This window comes from Mustela nivalis, assembly GCF_964662115.1.
Source record: "Mustela nivalis genome assembly, chromosome: 4".
In the NCBI taxonomy this organism is placed as follows: domain Eukaryota; kingdom Metazoa; phylum Chordata; class Mammalia; order Carnivora; family Mustelidae; genus Mustela; species Mustela nivalis.
In genome coordinates, this window is record NC_139023.1 from 48,112,557 (window position 1) to 48,133,459 (window position 20,903).

The 20,903-nt window shown below is 37.9% G+C and overlaps 1 protein-coding gene across 1 annotated transcript in view; it reads left to right on the forward strand.

Annotated features, from left to right (window-relative positions):
- The first annotated feature begins 255 nt into the window (after positions 1 to 255).
- DHX15 (DEAH-box helicase 15) overlaps positions 256 to 20,903 on the forward strand; it is a 57,797-nt gene continuing 37,149 nt past the window's right edge. The window contains exons 1-3 of the mRNA XM_082727453.1: positions 256 to 718; positions 7,969 to 8,404; positions 12,630 to 12,823. Of these exons, the coding sequence (XP_082583579.1) occupies positions 648 to 718; positions 7,969 to 8,404; positions 12,630 to 12,823 (701 nt within the window). The 5' untranslated portion in view covers positions 256 to 647. The remainder of the gene's footprint in view (positions 719 to 7,968; positions 8,405 to 12,629; positions 12,824 to 20,903) is intronic.

A 20,903-nucleotide genomic window follows, 5' to 3' on the forward strand; every position in this document is an offset into this window, starting at 1 on the left:
AAGTCCTTCTATTTTCTCACCTCAGTTTCCTTAATATAACTGAAAGGGTCTAGGTCAGTGGCTGCAAGTTCAAGATTGAGAGTTACAAAATACTGGGTTCCCATTCTGACTCCGCACCTTACCATCTAGCTGTTATGATCTCAGTTTCTCAACCTCTCATGGTGTCCGGTTCCCCTGAAGCCAGGATAACAGAGATGGACAGACTTTCGTAACTGGGACTAGACTTTCTTCTCTTTCAATTTCCTAAATCAGAGGGGAAAGAAAGCCATAGGGGATTACCCCTCTGAACAGCCACACCGTAAGCTAAGAGGCCAAGCAAGGGGTTAGAGGCCCTAGAAGCCGAAGCGGGGCGGGCCAACGAGACCGCGGCAGGAAGGGCCTGGCGTTCCCGCCTCCGATGCGTGCGCGCACCAGGCACGCATGCACGCACGGCACGCACAGCACGCTGCGGAAGCGCGCGCGCAGGCCCAGCCCTCGTCGCCGCCGCCATTTTAGCTCCTGGTTCCGGCCGCACGGTGTAGGCTGTTGTAGCGGGGAGGGGTCGGGGTCCTCCAGAGTTAAGTAGCTGCCCTCGACTGTACCGATACAGCCGCCAGCTTCTTTTTTTTTCTTCTTCTTTCGTAACCGCCCGCTCGCAAAGTCCGAAGATGTCCAAGCGGCACCGGTTGGACTTGGGGGAGGATTACCCCTCCGGCAAGAAGCGTGCGGGGACCGATGGGTAAGCCAGGCCGGGGGCGCGAGGCAGCGGCTCGGGCTTTGTTGGGGTCCCGGAGGAGAGCGGGCCAGGATCGGCCTAGCCACGGGCCTTGGAGCTCGACCCTTTGTTTCCCTCTGGGCTCGGCTCACTAGCGGCGGGTCGGGGAGAGCGGCGCCACTCCCGGTGTTCGGCTGGGCAAGGGCGCGGGGAGATGTGTGGCGCGGCCGCCGCCCGGCCCAATCGGGAGGGTGGAGAGGCCTGTGTGGCCACGAGGGCACCTCCTCTCGGAGCCGAGCCGGAGTCACTTCGTGGGGAGCAGGCGGGAGGGAGTCGCGCACCTCGTGGTCTGGGTTCCCGGGTGAGGTCTGGAGCCGGGGAGACTGTGGGGGAGGGCGCGGCGGGAGTATTCGCTTCCGAGGGCAGCAGCTACTTCTACGGCGGAGCGATCGCGGAGAGGTCTTTGGGGGGCGGCTGGGTGCCCCCCAAGGAGAAAGGCAAGGGGTTAGAAAGTGAGGAAAGCGCGTGGATTCTTGTGTAGGTTGAGATGGGGGTGGCGGGAGTCGAGTGAGGCGTGCCGGGAGAGTTCTCGGGGAAGGGAGAGTAGAGGGCCTGCAGGGAGAAAGGAAAACGTGGAGCACCGCTGATGGGTTGGAGGGCTGGTGGTTTGGAGCCGCTGCATTTGTAGTTTGGCGGGAGAGCTTGTGCTTCAGTCCATTCAAACACTTCAAAGTAGATAGTAGGCAAACTTCCGCTCTCTGCCTACGCTCCCGCCATCTCCTTTATTTCCTGCTTTGGCTGAAACAGTGGTTATTGGGCAGTCGTGGGATGGGAATTAGAAGGCATTTTTCCCCCCTTTAAGAAGTTTTTGTTTTATATCCCCACTCCTTCATTAGTAGCTTTGGAAACATGCAGACACTTCTCCAAAAAATGTCTTTAGTGTTTTAGGAAAATGTCGCCCGTGGGGAGATTGCTAGGGAGTTGAAACACTTAGACTCTTGGTGTTTCAGATTGCTTTCCCGTAGCATTTCCTGAAAGTTACAGAGGAATTTAACAATTTACTAGCAATTTCATCAAAATCACTTCTCGACCGTTGTGTGTTTTCATTCCTGAAGTTGAGAAAATTATTTGGGTAGTTCAGGTCAGAAAACAGAAGTGTGCATATCCAAATACTTTCCATAATTTAATTGTGTGTGTGTAAAGAATGTAAGGAATCACTGTGTCACGTTATCTATATAAGTTCTATGAATTTTTGTTCTCCCAAAGTTTTTCATTTCTGTTGGTTTCCAGTATCAATGTTGAGTGTGTCTATGTGTGTCTGGAGTGTAAGCCTGGGGAAGGATGTACTTTTTAATACTTTGTACTGAATGTGGAAAGCAAAAGTATATCACATTTTAATCATGTAAAATTTTTAGTTTGCAATGTTAGACATTAGTTTTCTTTCTTTTTAGGTTATTAGTTTTCTCTCTTTAGGGTCTTCTCCTCCCCATCCCCCAGCAAAACTTAAGCGTTTTTGGTTAAAGACTCCTTTAGAGCTGAAAGTTACTTTGGAGAGTATAAGCATCATCCGCTCAGGGGATGACAAATGGAGATGCAGAGTTGTTAAGGTGGCTTGTGCAACCTTACACAGTGTACAGCTCGATGTAGAACCTTGATCTTTTCATTCTCACTTTTAGCCTCTTGCTTTTTTCCATTACAGCATAGAATATGGCTGTAGTTAAGTCAGTGCAGCCTATTTTAATGACATTTGTAATGGGTTGGTAAAGTAGGGAACACTTGGTTCTTGGTTTCTGGGAGTAAAAATAGTCATGTCACCGGGCTAAGATGCAACTGATGTCTCTCAAAAGAGTTCAGATTGGAACAAAAGACACTGGAATGCAGTGAATTCATTTATTCGTGTGTGTGTGTGTGTGTGTGTGTGTACACGCGCGCGCGTGCGTGCATTCATATTTGTGTGTTTGGGATCATTGGCTGTGTGTGTGTGTGTATTGCTCCCTTTTTCTTGCAAAACAGCCTTAGTAAATTAAGGATTTCTTTTTAGGTATAGGATGGTGACCTTTTGATTCTCTTGGATATTATATTGTATCTGCCTGTTGGTAAAGGAGAGTTCATCTTTGAAGTCAAGTCCAAGTTCTGAGATAATTCTGGAGAGAAATTTGTATAAACATTTCTGTATCATTTCTCATACAACCAATTCTTTAGCAATGGGTTACATTTGTACTTGGGTTCTCCCCTCCCCCTGCCGCCAGTTCGATAATTTTGAAAGTCACTTTTGTTGACTGCCATGCAGTCTTTTTTTTTTTTTTTTTTAATTAACATATAATGTGTTATTAGGCCCCGGGGGTATAGGTCTGTGAATCACCAGGTTTACATACTTCACAACACTCAACACTGCACATACCTTCCCGAATGTCCATAACCCAGCCACCCTCTCCCTACCTGCCATGCAGTCTTGAAGTAGGGGGGGTGTTTTTTGTTTTTTGTTTTAAACCCTTGTAGTTAACAAGTGGTTTTATCTGAGGGAGAGAAGCTTGCCAGTCCTATGAACTTTGTTGCTGAGCATGGCTGGTTCATTCCCCAGTACTGAAAAGGAAAGTAATTTGGTGGGAGATTTCATTTAGATTCAAGTCCCAAACTATATGGCATTTCTTATTCTTGCTGTATTTTTGTTTGGAGGTCAGGTAGAGAAGTTGAAAGTTTCTGTTACATACTGACATTTCTACTTTTTCATCATCCCACAAGTTTTGCTTTATAAAATTACTAAGAAAAAGACAACTGACCTTTGGAAAACTTTGTGAAAGTAAGGACACTTTCCATTTTTATGTTTGTTTTGGAGAGTACTTCCTAATAATAAGCGCTTTTTTCCTTAATTGTGGAAAAGTGAAACAAATATAGCATATGTAGAGTACATACTGTGCTCCCAAAACTATTCTGGGTGCTGTATATATATACCACTTTTTCATTACAGCCCTATGATACAGGTGAGGTTAAGTAATTTGTCCCAGGGAATACAAGAAATGTTCATACATAAAGAAATAAAGAAAAGAAAGAATTAAATAAATAAAGAAAGAATAAATAAAGAAAAATTTCCCTGAAATCTTCATCCTTATCTTGAACCACTCAATGAACATTGTTTTTAGTCTTTGCATGTTTATTCACAAATACAAACTGTAATATTTAATATAGATGAAATGTTTCAATATGGGCTGTTTTGTGCTTTGATTTTTTTTTTTTAAATTTTAAAGATTTTATTTATTTATTTGACAGAGAGATCACAGTAGGTAGAGAGGCAGGCAGAGAGAGGGGAAGGGAAGGAAGCAGGCCCCTGCTGAGCAGAGAGCCCGATGCGGGACTCGATCCCAGGACCCTGAGATCATGACCTGAGCCGAAGGCAGCGGCTTAACCTACTGAGCCACCCAGGCGCCCCTGTGCTTTGATTTTTAATTACGAAGAAATGTATCAAATTAGAATAGGTGTACATTATCTTTTTCATTTGCTATATCACATTCCACTCATAAAGGGGTGTTGTAACTTATCTACCCAGTTTTCTCCTCTTTGGTGTTTAGTTTCCCAGTCTTTATTGTTTTACAAGTGAAAGGGATGGAGGATATCCTTATGTATACGTATTTGCACACACTTAAAATACCCTTCAGAAAATTTCTGGGAGTGAAATTGCCAGAGAAAAAGCAGTGTGTATTTAAAATATTCTGATTTTGGGAACTTGGGTGGCTCAGTCGGTTAAGCAGCTGCCTTCAGCTCAGGTCATGCTTCCAGAGTCATGGATGGGATGGAGTCCTGCATCAGGCTCCTTGCACAGTGGGGAGCCTACTTCTCCTTCTGCCTGATGCTTCCTTTTCTTTTGCTCTCTGTCTGACAAAAAAATAAATAAAATCTTGAAAAAAACCCCATATTTTACATCTTCATCAGCAGTACTGTAGTGCCTGTTATTCCATGTAGAATTTTAATGCGGTATTGTAATTAAAAAAAAAAACCCTTCAGTGATACGCAATATTTATCAGGCATTTACACTGTCCCAGGCACAACTTGAAGCACGTTACATGTACTGACTTAATTCTTTTTTTTTTTTTTTTTTTTTTAAGATTTAATTTATTTACTTGACAGAGACAGAGAGATCACAAGTAGTCAGAGAGGCAGGCAGAGAGAGAGGAGGAGGCAGGCTCCCTGCTGAACAGAGAGCCGGATGCGGGGCTCTATCCCAGGACCCTGAGATCATGACCTGAGCCAAAGGCAGAGGCTTTACCCCACTGAGCCACCCAGGTGCCCCTGACTTAATTCTTGAAGTACTGCACAAGATCTGTGAATAGCCACATTTTATAGACAAGGAAAGAAATAACTGTGGTCATATAGTTAGCTTCAATGCTGAGCCAAGATTGAGCTGAGATAGTTAAGAAACGTGCTTAAAAACTGTGTCATAACTGTGTCTACCTGCCAGGATTGTGGCTGTGTGATCAATAAAGCACTGTTTTTTAGTCAGTTTTTAAGCATCATATCTCAATGAGTAAATCTTTTTAAGAGTAAAACTCCTGTATAATGAAAGTGCCTGTTTTAAAAAAGAAAATAGGCAGGTTGCCCAGGTGGTTCAGTGGGTTAAGCCCCTGACTCTCGATTTCGGCTCAGGTGATGATGTCAGGGGTTGTGGGATCCAGTCCGGAGTTGGGCTCTATGCTCAGCCAGAGTGCTTGTTCCACTGTTTTGTCTCTATCTCTCTCTCTCGAATAAATAACTTTAAAAAAAGGAAAAGAAAACGTATACATGGTGGTCTATTCATTATTTATGAAGTAATGGATTTGAGAGAGCCCTCCATAGCTGTATTTTGATTTTTATCCTCCCACATTGAAAGTAAATAGTTTGAGTGATAGGCAAGATGATTGGATTTGGTTTCTGCATCCTTCCTCTTGCTTTCTTATTTTAATCTCAGGCTATTTTAGTAATACTTATCTCTTTGCAGATAGTAAGTTGAGGCTTACATCTTGCCAGTGGTTGTACAGCTGTGATCTCAGTGCTTCTTTTTTACTCTTTTTGCCCCTATTTCTCAGTCAGCAGTTAAATCTTTGTGTCCTTAGGATGTATTTTATGCTCCCTTTGCTGTCGTTATTTTTGGTAATGAAGTTTCTGGTGAAGTAGGCCCTTTAAAAATGTATCTGTATAGATACCGTAACAAAGCACTGTGGTATGATTTACTTTGTCGATCACTCTCCCTTACCTGTATTTTATAACTCTGGAAAGGTTAGGTTCATATGTTAAGTGCCTGGTGCTAAGAGTGTAGAAGTTTATAAAACTTATATTTTTGTCATATTGTTTCTTGGTGGTCATGTAATGGTCTTCTGTCCCACCCCACTCCTAGAGTACTAGAAACATGAATCCTTTGCATTTAGGCCAGATGTTCTTTAAGGGTTCTTTTATGTTCTGTGACCTTTAATATACATGGTCTTTGAACCATTCATGGCTACAGTGCTTCTCACTTTGCTGGGCACATTTCTCTGTACCCTGTTAGAAACTTTGTCATTCACATTTGGGGCAATATAAATAATTAATGATACTTTAGACCAGCGGCAGAATGAGGTAAACAAAGGATGGTTGATGGCATATTTCAAAGGTAGCCCAGGAAGTTGTGAGTTCTGAGACCTGGTTTTATGTGTTTATTATGTTATCTTTTGGGTTTTTATTTTTTACCCCCTTTGACTTCCTTTCTCTTTGTGTGAAATGGGATAAAAGGCTTCAGTCATGGCTTATGTGTCCTGTGATTCTGTAGAAGGTGAACAGAGGGATGGGAGAAAGGATCACTTTTTATATATGTATTTTATATTTATATGAAAAGTATGTATATATGGCTCTATGAAAGTATACATGTGAAAGGTGTGTGTATGTGTTTATATACATAATAAAGCTTTTCTTTAAATTTCTCTGGAATACAATTATATTTTAAGGAGGGACAAAATAAAATAGAGTTGGTCTGCTTACTATTTCTGTAATTGGGGAACCAACCTAATTCCTGCCTGCTCTAGAATTTTAGCTGTATTTTATCTAGGGTTTTCTGTTGTTCTGATGTGCTGTCATAGAGAATGAATGGTCTTTCCTACTTGGCTACTGATAATTGGTGCATGGAAAATTTGTACGTCTTCTGTGACTTATGAATAAGGAGTAATGACCTGTTAAGTGGCTTGTCTTTACAGCTCTGTTTTGCCTCACTATTTCAGGTCTGGATCCAGATACTTTGTGGCAAGTTTGCTGTAGGATTTGATTTGAAGTAAACTGGATTAGTAGAATAAATAAACAGATTATTTAAAAATTATTATTTTATTAGGAATCGTGTGTGGTAACTGGAAGTGGATACTAGCATTGAGTACTTAAAGTTGACCTAGAATTAATACAGTGGCCATCTGCAAAATTTTAGCATTTTAAATAACAACTTTTGTTCAGTGAAGCTTGTTTTTAATGGTTGTATTTCACTTGACGAATGTCCAAAGTATACATAGGTTTACAAAGTTTTGCAGTTGCTGTTAAGGATGTTGTGCAAATGAAGACAAAAGAATGAGAGTGTTTTAATTTTAGTTTTTCTGTAGGACAAATACACGGTTAGTAAATAAAACTGGAAAAGTGCTCTGAAGCATAACTCGAAAGCAAACTCACCTACAGTCTTTTATTAACTCATATTTGTATTACCATTAGGGAAATAGAATTGTCTTTGTGTCCAGAAGCCGTTTTGAATTTGAACATCCCTTTTCATGTAACTTGAAGGAAAATCTGGGGAAAATTGTGATGTATCCTTTTTGCTTTATTTATTCCTACCTTTTCCCCACCTTTGCCCTCAGTCTTTAACTTCTGCTAAGTAGGCAGGGATTTTACTCCATCAAGTCTGATTTCTCAGACTTGGCGTTATCTCAGCTGGTGGTTAAAGGTATGGAAAGACACTGTTCCTTAAGAGAACTTGAGGTCTCATCAAAGAGGGAAAGATGTTTATGGATGAGGCATGGAGAATTCTTGATTATAAGGTCTTTTTCATTATTTTCTAAAAATTATTTTTATAAACATATAATGTATTATTTGCCCCAGGGATACAGGTCTGAATCATCAGGCTTACACACTTCACAGCACTCACCATAGCCCTACCAACCCCAATGTCCATAAGGTCTTTTTCGTTATTGAGTTTTGTATTGGTTTATTGGTTGTTGCATATTTCTGTTGTGACTATAACACTGCCAAGAACATTTTGCGTAAAATTCAGAATCTGAATTCTAAATTTTTATTTTTAGGAAGGATCGAGATCGTGACCGGGATCGTGAAGATCGGTCTAAAGATCGAGACCGAGAACGTGATAGAGGAGATAGAGAGCGGGAAAGGGAGAAAGAAAAGGAGAAGGAATTGCGAGCTTCGACTAATGCTATGCTTATCAGTGCTGGATTACCACCTTTAAAAGCTTCCCATTCAGCTCACTCAACCCACTCTGCACATTCAACACATTCGACACATTCTGCTCATTCAGCACACACCGGACATGCAGGACACACATCACTTCCACAGTGCATTAATCCTTTTACCAACCTACCCCATACTCCTCGTTACTATGATATTCTAAAGAAACGGCTTCAGCTCCCTGTTTGGGAATACAAAGATAGGTTTACAGATATTCTGGTTAGGCATCAGTCCTTTGTACTGGTTGGTGAGACTGGGTCTGGTAAAACAACACAGGTGAGTTATTATTGTATACCATGGTATATACTATATTAATGTTCATGTTTACTAAATGTTGCTTATTTGATCCTAGTAGTCCTTTACATTGTCTGGTAGAACTTCCCGAAGAATAGCTACTTAATGTTTAGCACTTTTTAGTAATACACAGTGGGAGTGTCTGTTTTCCTGAGTCTAGAGGAAAATAGCAGTGCTGTTTTGTTAATGTTAAGTATGACAGAATGATGCTTTCTGACCACTTTGACTCTTGGGTGGTACAAATTTGGAGGTACAAGTTTTGTTTTCCATTGCTTGAGTATAGAGGTTTGAACCACTGAGGCAGTTTTATTTTTGTTGATCTTTTGTTTGTTTCTTTGTTTCGTTTTGTAATTGTCTTGAATTGGGTGAATATTATCCTGTTTTTAAAAAATGGAAGAGCTAACTAAAGTCTCTTTACCTATGATCTCCACATATATCCAGTTACACACTACCCCCAGATACATAGCAGTAAGCACTAGTGTCTTGTTAGTAATATATCTAGGATATTTTTAAAAATGGATGAGCTGTGGTTTACTGGGTCCATGTTATAGAACTCTAGGCTGCTTCTAATGGTTGTTTTTCATGAACAGGTAGATCCAAAAGATTATACTATGGAATTTGAATTTTTACAAATCTGATTGGTGAAAATGGTATTTCAGTAATTTTTAATTTGCATTTCCTGCTATGAATGAGGTGTTAACCATATTTTTGTATGCTTGAGCCTAACCACCAGTTAAAAATTTCAAGGAGATTACAGAAGTAGTAGTCCTTGGCCATTGTAGAAAATCTGGAAAATCCAGAAGTTCAAATGAATTTAGTAAGTTCTCTTACTATGTAGAAATCAATATTACTATACTGTGTTTTTTCCTGGCTTGTTTTCCATGTTTATTTACCTGTGACTCATGTTTATAATAATTAAGCATACTGCATGTGCAAGTTACCATTGTTGTTGTTTTTTAAGTTCCATATGCCACAAATCTATCAATTTGGATATATCATGGAGACATTTTGAAGGCTACAGTGGCACTCAGAATAGAAGGCTTTTAAAGACTGAGCCTTAGTGAATATGGTTTTTCTTAATAAGAAAAGAAAACTTAGTGTTGATGTTAGGAACTGAAACTGATAGGTTTATTTTTATCATCTTACGGAAATTTAAATGTGTGAAAAGATACAACTTATTTTGAAGATTTAGTATTTTAAAGAATTTCAGCTGATTTATCTGCTTTGCATAGTACTAATTTATTTAATTAGGAATTGGATAAAGCTAGGCACTGTATCCTTTGTATTTGTTTCAAGAACACTATAAGGAAGTTGTTGGTCACTATTTTCCAGATGAGCAAAATGAGCCTGAGATTGGTAAGAATCTTAGAGGTTTAGTGAGTTGCCTGTGGTTACATAGTAGATTTAGGTGGGCTCAGTATTTAAAGCTTTGTCTCTTTGTTTTATAGCCAAAGTTATATTTATTTCATTTTCCTGTTCTATGGTCTTACGTGGTTAACTTTGTTTCAGAGATGAGTTTCTTTAGTAGCAGTTAATGTGGAAGGTCAAGTGATATCAAAATGAGAGGTTTGTGATTATTTCGATGAATATTTGTAGTGGTTTTTGTTGTTTGTTTTGTGTACTTAAAATCGCAGGCCATTTGGGTAGTTCAGAGGGAAGCTGAACAGCTTAGTGAATTTCACCCAAGTGTTTTTTTGGCATGCTCCTATTAAAGTTTTTTACTCAAAACCATTAAGAGCAAGCCCTTTTGGTTATCTTTTTATGCCTGTCAGAAAATGAGACCCTCCAAACAGAATCTAAAGTATTGACTCTAACTTTTGACTGAGACTCACAGTAAAAGTCATTTTACATTGCAACTTGGTGTGTTCATACTATTATCCATGTGTAAGAAACTAAAGCCAGTTCAGGGTGAACAGAGGCACAAGTTCAGAGAAGAGAAAACTTTGTATGTTCTGGCCAGTATATAGGGTGTGTACAAAGAGGGAGATGGGGCAGGTGGGACTGGAACAACAGGCTAAGCCTCAGTGTATCGTGCTATAGATCGGGGAGCCATCAGAGCTTTTCAGTAGGGATTTTTACAGAAATGTCCTGTCTAGTGAGAATGTTGACGACAGACTATGTAGGAAGTCATAACAAAAATTTGACTCCTTATAAGGTAGTAGAATGGAGAATAAAGAGTAGATTGGAGTTAGGATGTTAATATTACTGTTGGGACATAGGAGGGATTAGTAAGTATAGGAGGAAGGTGTGAAATAGTTTCGGTTTTGAACTTGTTGAATTTGGGATACCAGTAAAATATTCATTCCTCAAGTGGAAATGACCACTAGGTTAGGATGGAAAACATAGTTAGGATTGTCAGTGTATTACAGGTAATACTAGAAGTCAGGAGAGTAAATAAGACCAATCAGGATAATGTTCTTAGAAATGTGAATAGATGCATTGCCTGCGCCGTTTTCCAAATATTGTCTGGGAAACCTGGAAGGTTCCTGAAACTCAGAGGTCCTGGGATTTTCTTTATATACTTCCAGCAAAACAAAAATAGTGCAATAAATTCAAAATTGAAACCGATAAGAGAATTCAGCAGTCTTCTATTAAGCCAGACATTAGAGATATGCAAAAATGCAAAACAATGTATTCTTTCTGCTAATTTTTTCTTTCTTCTCTTTTTTGGTTTGGAAGATGTAATTATTTTTCATAGAAAATGTTTTTGGTAGCATAGGATAGGTTTTTATTGTTAAGAATTGATAAATACTCTAAAAGTTTTTCAGTTTTAATTTCCTCATATAGTAAAGTCTGTTAGTTATTTGGCATCCTTGATTGTTTTTAAGAGTAAGAAGAAGTCCCGAGATCAAGGTTCAAAAACTGCTGAATTGGCCAAAAATGTTTGTATCTTAATTTTAAAGTGGAAGCAAGTTACCCATTTCACTGGAGTGAATTTTAAAAGCTTTGAACATTCTTGCCTTGAGAATTCCAAATGGTTTTAAATAGTTTTAACTGAATGGTAAATGTTTGTTTGAATTTCATTTTGTTTGGTCTTATAAAGTGCATTTTGCCTTTGCAAAAGGCTTGCAGAAATGAAGATAAATATATAAAACTTAGCTGGAAAACCACTTTAACTTTGGTTTGTGGGTTTATAGACCTAGAGAGACCCTTCTCTTTTAGGGTAGTATTTATTTCTGTTCATTTTAAGTCCTTTAAAGATACGCATTGTTAAGTTCTTAGAGAAGTGATATAGTCACCCTTCTCCCCTTTTAGATATTTGTAAGTGAAAACAGTTATCCCCAAATTGTAGAAGTAACCTAACTAAAATGTGGCAATGGTACGACAACCAATATTCTTCAAGTGTGTTTGTAATCCTTTACCAAAACCACCCCCACCTGCATTTTCTGCGGCATTTGAGTTTGACAAGCTTTTGGATGCTTTGATGGAGGCCCATCATGACTTTAATGCAGTGGATTCCCATTTAATATAGTGATTACTTAGATTTTTGCCATGGTTCTTACCTAGGTAAGTGAGTGAAGAGCCAAGAAATTAGAGGTTCTGTTAGCTTCTGTTGATAATGGAACAAGGGAGAAATGCGCTGTTGTCATGGAAGCCAACCAACTTGTGCTTGTTGGTGTTTTTTCTTGCTTTTGTAGGTGCCATCGAGTTTGAGATTGACAGTTACTGAAATTGACTTTTAAGATGGCACCTAAGGCGTTCCATTGTGCATACTTCTCCCAAAAGCAGAAGAATAGGGGTTTGATTCTTCTGCTGGTTTACAAACCAAATTTGAATTGACTTAAAAGACATAGCTTTATAACCACAAGGGTTGTGATTTCTATTTTCATCTGCATTTTGTAATCAGATTGTATAAGAATTTAATAATTTCTGAGAAAATTTGTGGAAACTCACATTTGTTAAAAAGTAGAATTTTTTATAAGTTGGGTTTTTTCCAGTATATAGAGAAAGGTTTAATGATCTAACAGTTGATGCTGTAGAGCATATTTAGCACAGCTTCAGTGGACCTAGTCTGCTCTGGAGTATTATGTCGTCATCAGTGTATGACCCCTTGGCTTGGAGGGCTCATGCTCTAAGTTAGAGCCCTAATACTTGGTGTGCCTAATTGATTTTTGCTTTAAATTATTGGAATGCAATAAAATATATGTTGAATATGCCTGATGTGCAGGCAGAGTAGAATTAATTTAAATTTGAAATTATTTGATAGATTCCACAGTGGTGTGTGGAGTACATGCGATCATTACCAGGACCCAAGAGAGGAGTTGCCTGTACCCAACCCAGGAGAGTTGCTGCAATGAGTGTGGCCCAGAGAGTTGCTGATGAAATGGATGTAATGTTGGGCCAGGAAGTTGGTTACTCCATCCGATTTGAAGACTGCAGCAGTGCAAAAACCATTCTTAAGTAAGTACTGTCTTCGAAAATGCATACTTTGTTTCTCTACTTTTAGTTTTCTGCCACTAGATAGAGGGCTTTGTTAGGGGAGTCTCAAAATCATCCAAATTTAGAATAGTCCAGAGAAGACCTTCTTAGACTTAATAAATGACTTTTTAAGATGGATTCTTTTTTACCAGCAATATATACAGCTGTTCAAAGAAATTTTTCTTTGAACAAAAATTGATTTTGTTCAAAATTTTCTTTGATCAAAGAAAGATTTCTTACTAGCAATATATTTATATAGTTGTTCAGTAGACAGTGAGCTTCAAAGGTCAGATTTTAGTTATTCGGTGCTATATCTTGGGTTAAATGTTACAGCATTTAAATGTGGTAGAAAAGTGATACATCTTAGTGAAAGATAGTTATTTCTAGAAAGAATGATGTGTGGGATGGGATAGAAATTATTTGGCGCTTTTAATGTTAATTATACAGCTATTACTGTACATATGTTATGAGCTAAAAGGAGGAATCTTTTGTTGTGTAATATACTCTTGGAGTCTCCCCAAAGTCCTTTACCTTTTCTTTTATTGCTGTGGTGCACAATTGACTACCCTGTTGAGCTTCCTTCTAGTATTTTCTTTATAACTGTCCTAATTTTTTTCTTCTTATACTGTATTCTGCATAAGTTGTGAGATACTGCCTAATGGTACTTCTTTTGAAAATCTTCCCCTTTTGTTGCTTCCGTTTATTCTGTATATATGTGACATTTAAATCATTTTTAAAAAATGATTTCTTTGTCACGATGTATTCTCCCTGAGGTTTTTTAAAAGACAATTTTGGAACAAAATGTTACATGGGCAGTGAAATGAGTCATTGGTGGCAGGAATATATAGTCTTATGAGGGAAATAATGTATTACAGAAATTTTCAAATGAATGCAGAAGTATGATAGTATAATGAACTCCCACCTGTTTATCCAGCATCTTCAACCTTGGGCTGTCCTGTTTCATCCAAATCCCAACTTTTCCCTGTCCCATATAATTTTAAGCAAATGTTAGATATTATATACTTTCATTTCTAAATATTTCAGTGTACATAGGTCAAAGATGGTTTCTTATATAGCTATGATATTCATAACTTTAAAAATTTCCTTAAAACATCCAATCACTTTTAAAGTTTCATGTCAGTTTTTTCTAGTTTCTTTGATAATTATTGGAACTTCAGGTTAAAGTATCACTTGTTTTTAATAGCAACTGGACAGTTGTCTATTAAATCAGCTTGTTTTTGACTTTAAGGCATGTTTTTGGTTTATATCTTAAGTTTCATTGAGTATGTCTTTTTTTAAAATTTTTTTTTTTTTAAAGATTTTATTTATTTGACAGAATGAGAGACAGTGAGAGAGGGAACACAAGCAGAGGGAGTGGGAGAGGAAGAAGCAGGCTTCCTGCTGAGCAGGGAACCTGATACAGGGCTTAATGCCAGGACCCTGGGATCATGACCTGAGCTGAAGGCAGATGCTTAACGACTGAGCCATGCAGGTGCCCCTGAGTACATCTTTTTAGTTTAGTGATAATCTCATTATTGTTCACTTGTAATTATGATATAACCAATGAAGGAGTTATATAAAATCATAACGTAAGATTTCATACTAATTTAATATGCAGATAATGTCAAAGACTTGAGGACAATAAAGGGCAGATTTTACTCACCTTGAGGAGAAATAATTATTTTGACATTTGATTCACTAAGTATTGAATATTTCTTGGCAAGCCACATTTGAGCAGGGAAAATGGAATTTGGAATTGGGCAAGGAAAGTTACATGTAATACTGGGTTAGAGTGTGTGTGTGTGTGTGTGTGTGTGTGTGTTAGTGTTAGGAAGTGGTAGGCTTTCGAAAAATGTATGCTTGTGAAAGATTTTGGTTCGGTTAATAGGGAATGAGAAGTAACATATAAATAGATTCGATAGATCAAAATGAACATATTTTTGGCATTGGGATGTTTTCTTTGTGAAATGGTTCCCAGAGGCTATAACTAAACTTTAAACAAAAAAGCCCACCTAATTCTGGACAGAGCTAGCTTACTGGGTTATCTTCTAGAGTCTGAAGAGCTAGAAGCTTACCTAATACTGTCTTTAAGTGATACTAAAATTAAATCCTATTTAATTGTATGGAATGTGTGATAGTTTTGATAGTAGGAATACTTCAAATGGAGTGTAGTATGAATCTGTAAATGTATTTGGTATAGTCCTCTATCATCTCATGTCTTGAGAACCCCAGATACTAAAAACAGCTAGAACTTAAACTTAAGGAGGATCAGTTACATAGTTAATTAGCTAGGAAGAGTGAATACCTAAGACAGCCACCAGTCAGTCTCCTCCTTCAGCTATTCTTATACACAGTTGACCTTTGAGCCACAAAGGGGGTTAGAGCAATAGCTCTTCCCACCCCCTGCAGAAATCAGTGTCTAACTTGACTCCCCTACAAATTACCTACTAATAGCTCACTTCACCAATAACAAACAGTTAACATATATTTTGTATGTTATTTATGTATTATCTACAATATTCTTACAGCAAGGTAAGGGAAAAATCACAAGAAAATAATCTATAGTCCTGTACTATATTTATTGAAAAAAAATCTGTATGAGTAGATATGTGTTGTTCATACCTGTGTTGTTTAGGGGTCAGGTGTGGTTATAAATATGCCTAGGAATCCATTATTCTGCCCAAAAAAAGGCTTTTAATTTTCACTAAGAATGGTAAAGAGGACTAACTTCTGAAAATTCTGTCTGAGGGACTCAGAATTCAATCATACTCTTTGATTTCATTGTTGACAGTAAACAAATAGTTTTTTACTAAATTAAATTTGTTTGAGAGTACTTTAGTTAAAGTAGTATATCTTTAAATCATCTCTATTCATATTAAGGGCCCAAAGGTACTTTTTCTGGTGTTTGGGACACATACCCATAAATTCTAGATTCTAGATCTATTATTGTACTGTTTTCAGAGAATTGGATCTAGTGTAAATTAGTGCACTCTCTATCAGACTAGTCTTAAAAGTCTGTCTGTCCAGTCCCAGTAGACAAGTTAGTTTTCAAACTGCCACAGCTGTAAATCATTTTTAAATTTCATTTGTTGTGATTTTTGCCTGCTCCCATCACTTTTCTGAAGTATTCCTTTTACAGTATGCTTAACTTTCCTTTTGCCATTTTGGCTTGGAAATTATGAAAAAAAGAAAAAAATCCAAAAAAACCCAAGTAAATTAGCTAAAGAAGAGCACATCTGTCAGTGGAAGATGTTGCCAAGTTTGTGATTGGTCAGTGAAAAATCACTTTAAGGAAGAAGAGATGATACTCTTGCAGGGGATTTTAAGAAGCACTTTGGAGTTCCGACAAATTTTAAGAAATCTGTTCTTCGTTTATTTTGAGGGAGCTGATAATTTTTTTATGGAATAAAACAGTATGATAGTCTTGAACCTTCAGGGAGATATAATATTTGACGTTGGTAATTTTGTACCTAATTAGTTATTTTCTTTTTGTATCTTCTCCCCTAAGCTGCAGAATTCTGAGGTATTTTGATATTGAGTGAACCCAGTGATTTACATAAGTAATGTTTAGTTAGTCGTAAAGTTAGTTAATTGAGTGCTTTCTCTGTGTTGGACAGTGCCAGCTAGATACTAAAAAGCTGATCTGGTTCTTGTCCCCATAAAGTAAGTGCAATTTCACATTGTGATTAGGCTTCTGAAAGAGAATACCAGTGTTTGTATGAAGGCATGATTTGGAAATTCAGTTTAGACGGGACAAGAGAAGATGGAATAAAAGTCTAAGTTGAATAATGGTTTGCCAGGGTTTGGGGGTACAGGGAGCAGAGCTTTCTTGGCAGACGGAACAGCATTTTTTTTTTTTTTTTAAGATTTTATTTATTGATCAGGGGAGGGGCGGAGGGAGAGGGAGAAGCAGACTCCGCTGATCAGGGAGCCTGATGCAGGGCTTGAGCCCAGGACACTAGGATCATGACCTGAGCTGAAGGCAGACACTTAACTGACTGAGCCACCCAGGTGCCCATCGAGCAACATTTTTAAAACTTTTTTTTCTGAAGGGGGGGAAAGAGTTTACTTGAGAAGATACTGCAGTTTGTGTATTCTTTCAAGTATCCAAATGATTTGTGTAAGTCAGTATTTCCATGCCTCATCACTTGAAATGATATAGGACTGGTTTATGGATAGTATGAATAATTAAAGATTGGTTTCTTTCTTTTGCCTGGTTGGAGTATAAACGCTTTGGGAAACAGAGTTTGTGTCTATATCTGTATACTTGCCTTGTGCATGGAACTTCAAAAAGAAAAAAAAAACCTGATTTGGAAAAGGCAACAGGAGAGTGTGAAATTTGTCACTATACTGTAGATTGTGGGTTAATCTTCAACATAAATGTGAAAAACTGGTTGGTTTTCATGAAAAGGCATTTTCCTTGATTTCTTGGTGGAGACAGCATGATGGTAGGGTGATTTGGTGTATATAATTTATAATTTGGTTTCTATTCTGAATCTTTTGGTTTTGGGCGTCAGATTCATTTCAATTTTGGGATGGGTCAAAGGCTAAGGAATTAATCTGGGGTAATGTTTATGGAGTGAAGGTGGTGTAGCTCTTTCCTTCAAGGATGCATGTTTTGTAAGACCACCATCCTGAGTTCTTTATGGTATATATAGCTTCAGGACAAGCTGCTGGAAAAATCTAGAAAACTTAAGGACAGGATATAGTTTAAATCTATAATCAGGTGATAAAGGAGAAATGAACAGAACTTGGGGTCTCAAGGTGTGATAAACCCCTTGTAAAGTTTGAGGAAGAAAAGTTTTGAACTAACCAGCCAAAGAAGTGCTAATCTCCATAATACGAGTCAGAGACTTTCCACATTTTTTTAATTTCCAAAAGGCAGTCTAGATGAGAAGATGGAAGAAAATCTAAAAATATTTAATAAATATGAGATTCCAGTACAAACACTGCTACAATAAGGAGTTGGCTGGTACAGGACCTTTAAGGTTGACACTGGGGAAAATTTACCAGACATTGTTGTAGCAGCTTCTCATACCAGATTCTTTGGGGCTTGAGTTGGAAGCACCAACTGAATAAGGACTATTTAGAGATTCCACAGTGGGTTTCCAATAAGGCAGCCTTATTAAAAAGTAGATGAGCTGAGAAGAGAATCAAAGGGAAATACATCCTAAGCCACAGACAAAGATTACGGGGCTGGAGTTGTGTCCTAGCTTTGCTACTTATTAGCTGCGATCTTGGCAATGTTAATTAGCCTCCCTGTGCTTATTGCTTTTTCAGAAGATAGAGCTGATAATAACTACCTCATATGGTGGTTCTGAGATAAAATAAGTTAATTTGTGTACAGCCTTTAGAGTAATTCCTGTCGCCCAGCAAGTGCTAAGTCAACATTTCTACACTGCTGCTGCTGTTAGGGGTGGTAGATTTCCAGTTTGAGAAATTATTGGATCTTATTAAGCAGTTAACCTAGTTAATTAAAAAGAGACATAAAAACAGCTTAATAAAGTTCTTTTTAATACAGCACTTGAATTACAATTTGGGGGTTTTAACTTGAATTAAAACTTGGGTATTACTTGTCACTATGAAATGAATGAATGAATCCAAATACTCTTAGGGCTGGAGGTAAGCCATGGAAATAGGCCTGGTACTTTAAAGACCATTAATTACATAAACATTAATTATAAACTAATTTATTGAACATATGTTGTAGAGTAGGCTTTGTTCTAAATTAGGTATAGCACTGGGGTTAGATAAGGTAGTTTTACTAAATCTTTAGAAAGGGGTAGTGATAAAGAACAAATATTTACCACTTAAGCATTTTCTGTCAGGCCGAAAACTCATCGTTGTCACCTTAGAGTTAGAATTCTTTGATTTTTTTTTTGTTCATAAAAAGCTAACTTGATTTCCTAAAGGTATGCATATATTGCATTTGGTCTTTGTGTTTATACTTAAGTACTTGCAAGGGTTTAGTTCTAGAAGACTCTTTGTTTATAGTGTTTAACATCTTACAAAATGTTAAATAAAACCTATGCATTTATACTAGCTTTCTGTGAATTTTATTGAGGAATGGACAGTCTATTTTGAAAAGGTAATTTGCCTGTTTTTAATTTCTTAGGTATTTCTTTTGCTTGATACATAGCTGACTGAACCATACCAATATATTTTAGCTGTTTGCCCAGATAAAGCTGTATGCTTTGAATGCTGATCTCAGAAGTATGAGACTGTCTGTACAGGTTATATATAAGTGGGGTTTGCGGTTTTCTGTTTGCTTTCTTTTTGTCCATTTTTTGGTATTAGAAACGCATTGGAACACTGTAGATTCCAAATTGTTCAAAATATTGTGTCGTACCTTTCCATGTGACTGTTTACATCTTGTAGTTTGTTCTTTGTTGTGATTCTAGTAAGATTAGTGTTGTTTAAATATATCAAGTTGAACTTGACCCTATATAAATGTTTGCTTATCCCTTTACAAATGAAAGGAATATTAAGTACACAAACGAACTGTGTTAGTGTCACTAGTTCTTCTCTGACTTGGTTGGGGACTTAAGCTGTGAGGCAATTAAGAATGTAGTTTTAGGGGGCGCCTGGGTGGCTCAGTGGGTTAAGCTGCTGCTTTCAGCTCAGGTCATGATCTCAGGATCCTGGGATTGAGTTTCGCATCTTTGGGCTCTCTGCTCAGCAGGGAGCCTGCTTCCTCCTCTCTCTCTCTGCCTGCCTCTCCATCTACTTGTGATTTCTCTCTGTCAAATAAATACATAAAATCTTAAAAAAAAAAAGAATGTAGTTTTAGTCACATGAATTATATAGATGATTTCACAAAGGAGAAGGTATTTCATCTGAGCTGAGAAGGGTGGATGGACTTAGATAGATTAACTTAGCTAGGTTTTAGGTAGAGTAGAAGTTCCTAAACTACCTTAAGTTCACATGCTTAATGTCTCAGTGATTTTTCAAGGTACCCTAACGCCTGAAGAAATGACTCAGAATTTCATTTATTTATTGGTTTGGTCCTAAAAACTTAGTTAAGTATTTATGTCCTAACAGCTTAGTAGCCTTTAAACAAATACCACACATACACTGGAATCAAAACTTTTTTTTTTAAGATTTTATTTATTTATCCGACAGAAGGAGATCACAAGTAGACAGAGAGGCAGGCAGAGAGAGAGAGAGAGAGGGAAGCAGGCACCCTCCTAAGCAGAGGGCCCAATCAATGCGGGACTCGATCCCAGGACCCTGAGATTATGACCTGAGCTTAAGGCAGCAGCTTAACCCATGGAGCCACCCAGGTGCCCATCAAAATATTTTTTTTTAAAGATTTTTATTTATTTATTTGACAGAGAGAGATCACAAGTAGGCAGAGAGGCAGGCAGAGAGAGAGGAGGAAGCAGGCTCCCTGCTGAGCAGAGAGCGGGTTGTGGAACTCCATCCCAAGACCCTGAGATCATGACCTGAGCCAAAGGGAGAGGCTTAACCCACTGAGCCAACCAGGTGCCCGGAATCAAAATATTTTTATTTCATTCTTAAAGCACCATTATCTACTAGTGTGATGTCAGTTTCTTAAACTATGGAGTTGAGTTGGACACTGCCGCCTTTATTTACTGTTCTACACTGATATTTGCCTTATATTTGCTTTTTGTTAGAGCGACTATCAAAAATTAAGCCTTGCAAAGATAGTATCTTTGAAAGGAATACACATAATGAAGTACCTCTGCTAGTGGTTCTGTGGCATCACATGTCAGATATGGAAGATGATAATATAAATTGTTTTGAATCTTAGGCAAGAACATAGTTATTCTCTGGAAATAGGGTATCACTTAACAAATTGAATCAATTTACTGTAGCAAGTTAAGTGACCTGTTTATACCCAAAGAAGGAAGTAGTCTACTCTTCTCTTGACTGGTTATATAAATAGATGTTAAAGTTCTACAGTAATCTAAACTTGGACTGTGCTAGGGGATTATAGATAAACTGTCCTTTAGGTGATCTTATTGAACAACCAATATCTTATTTTTTAAAACTGCCGTGTTCACATGATCAGGTTTCTAAAGGTTTTTTTTTTTTTTTT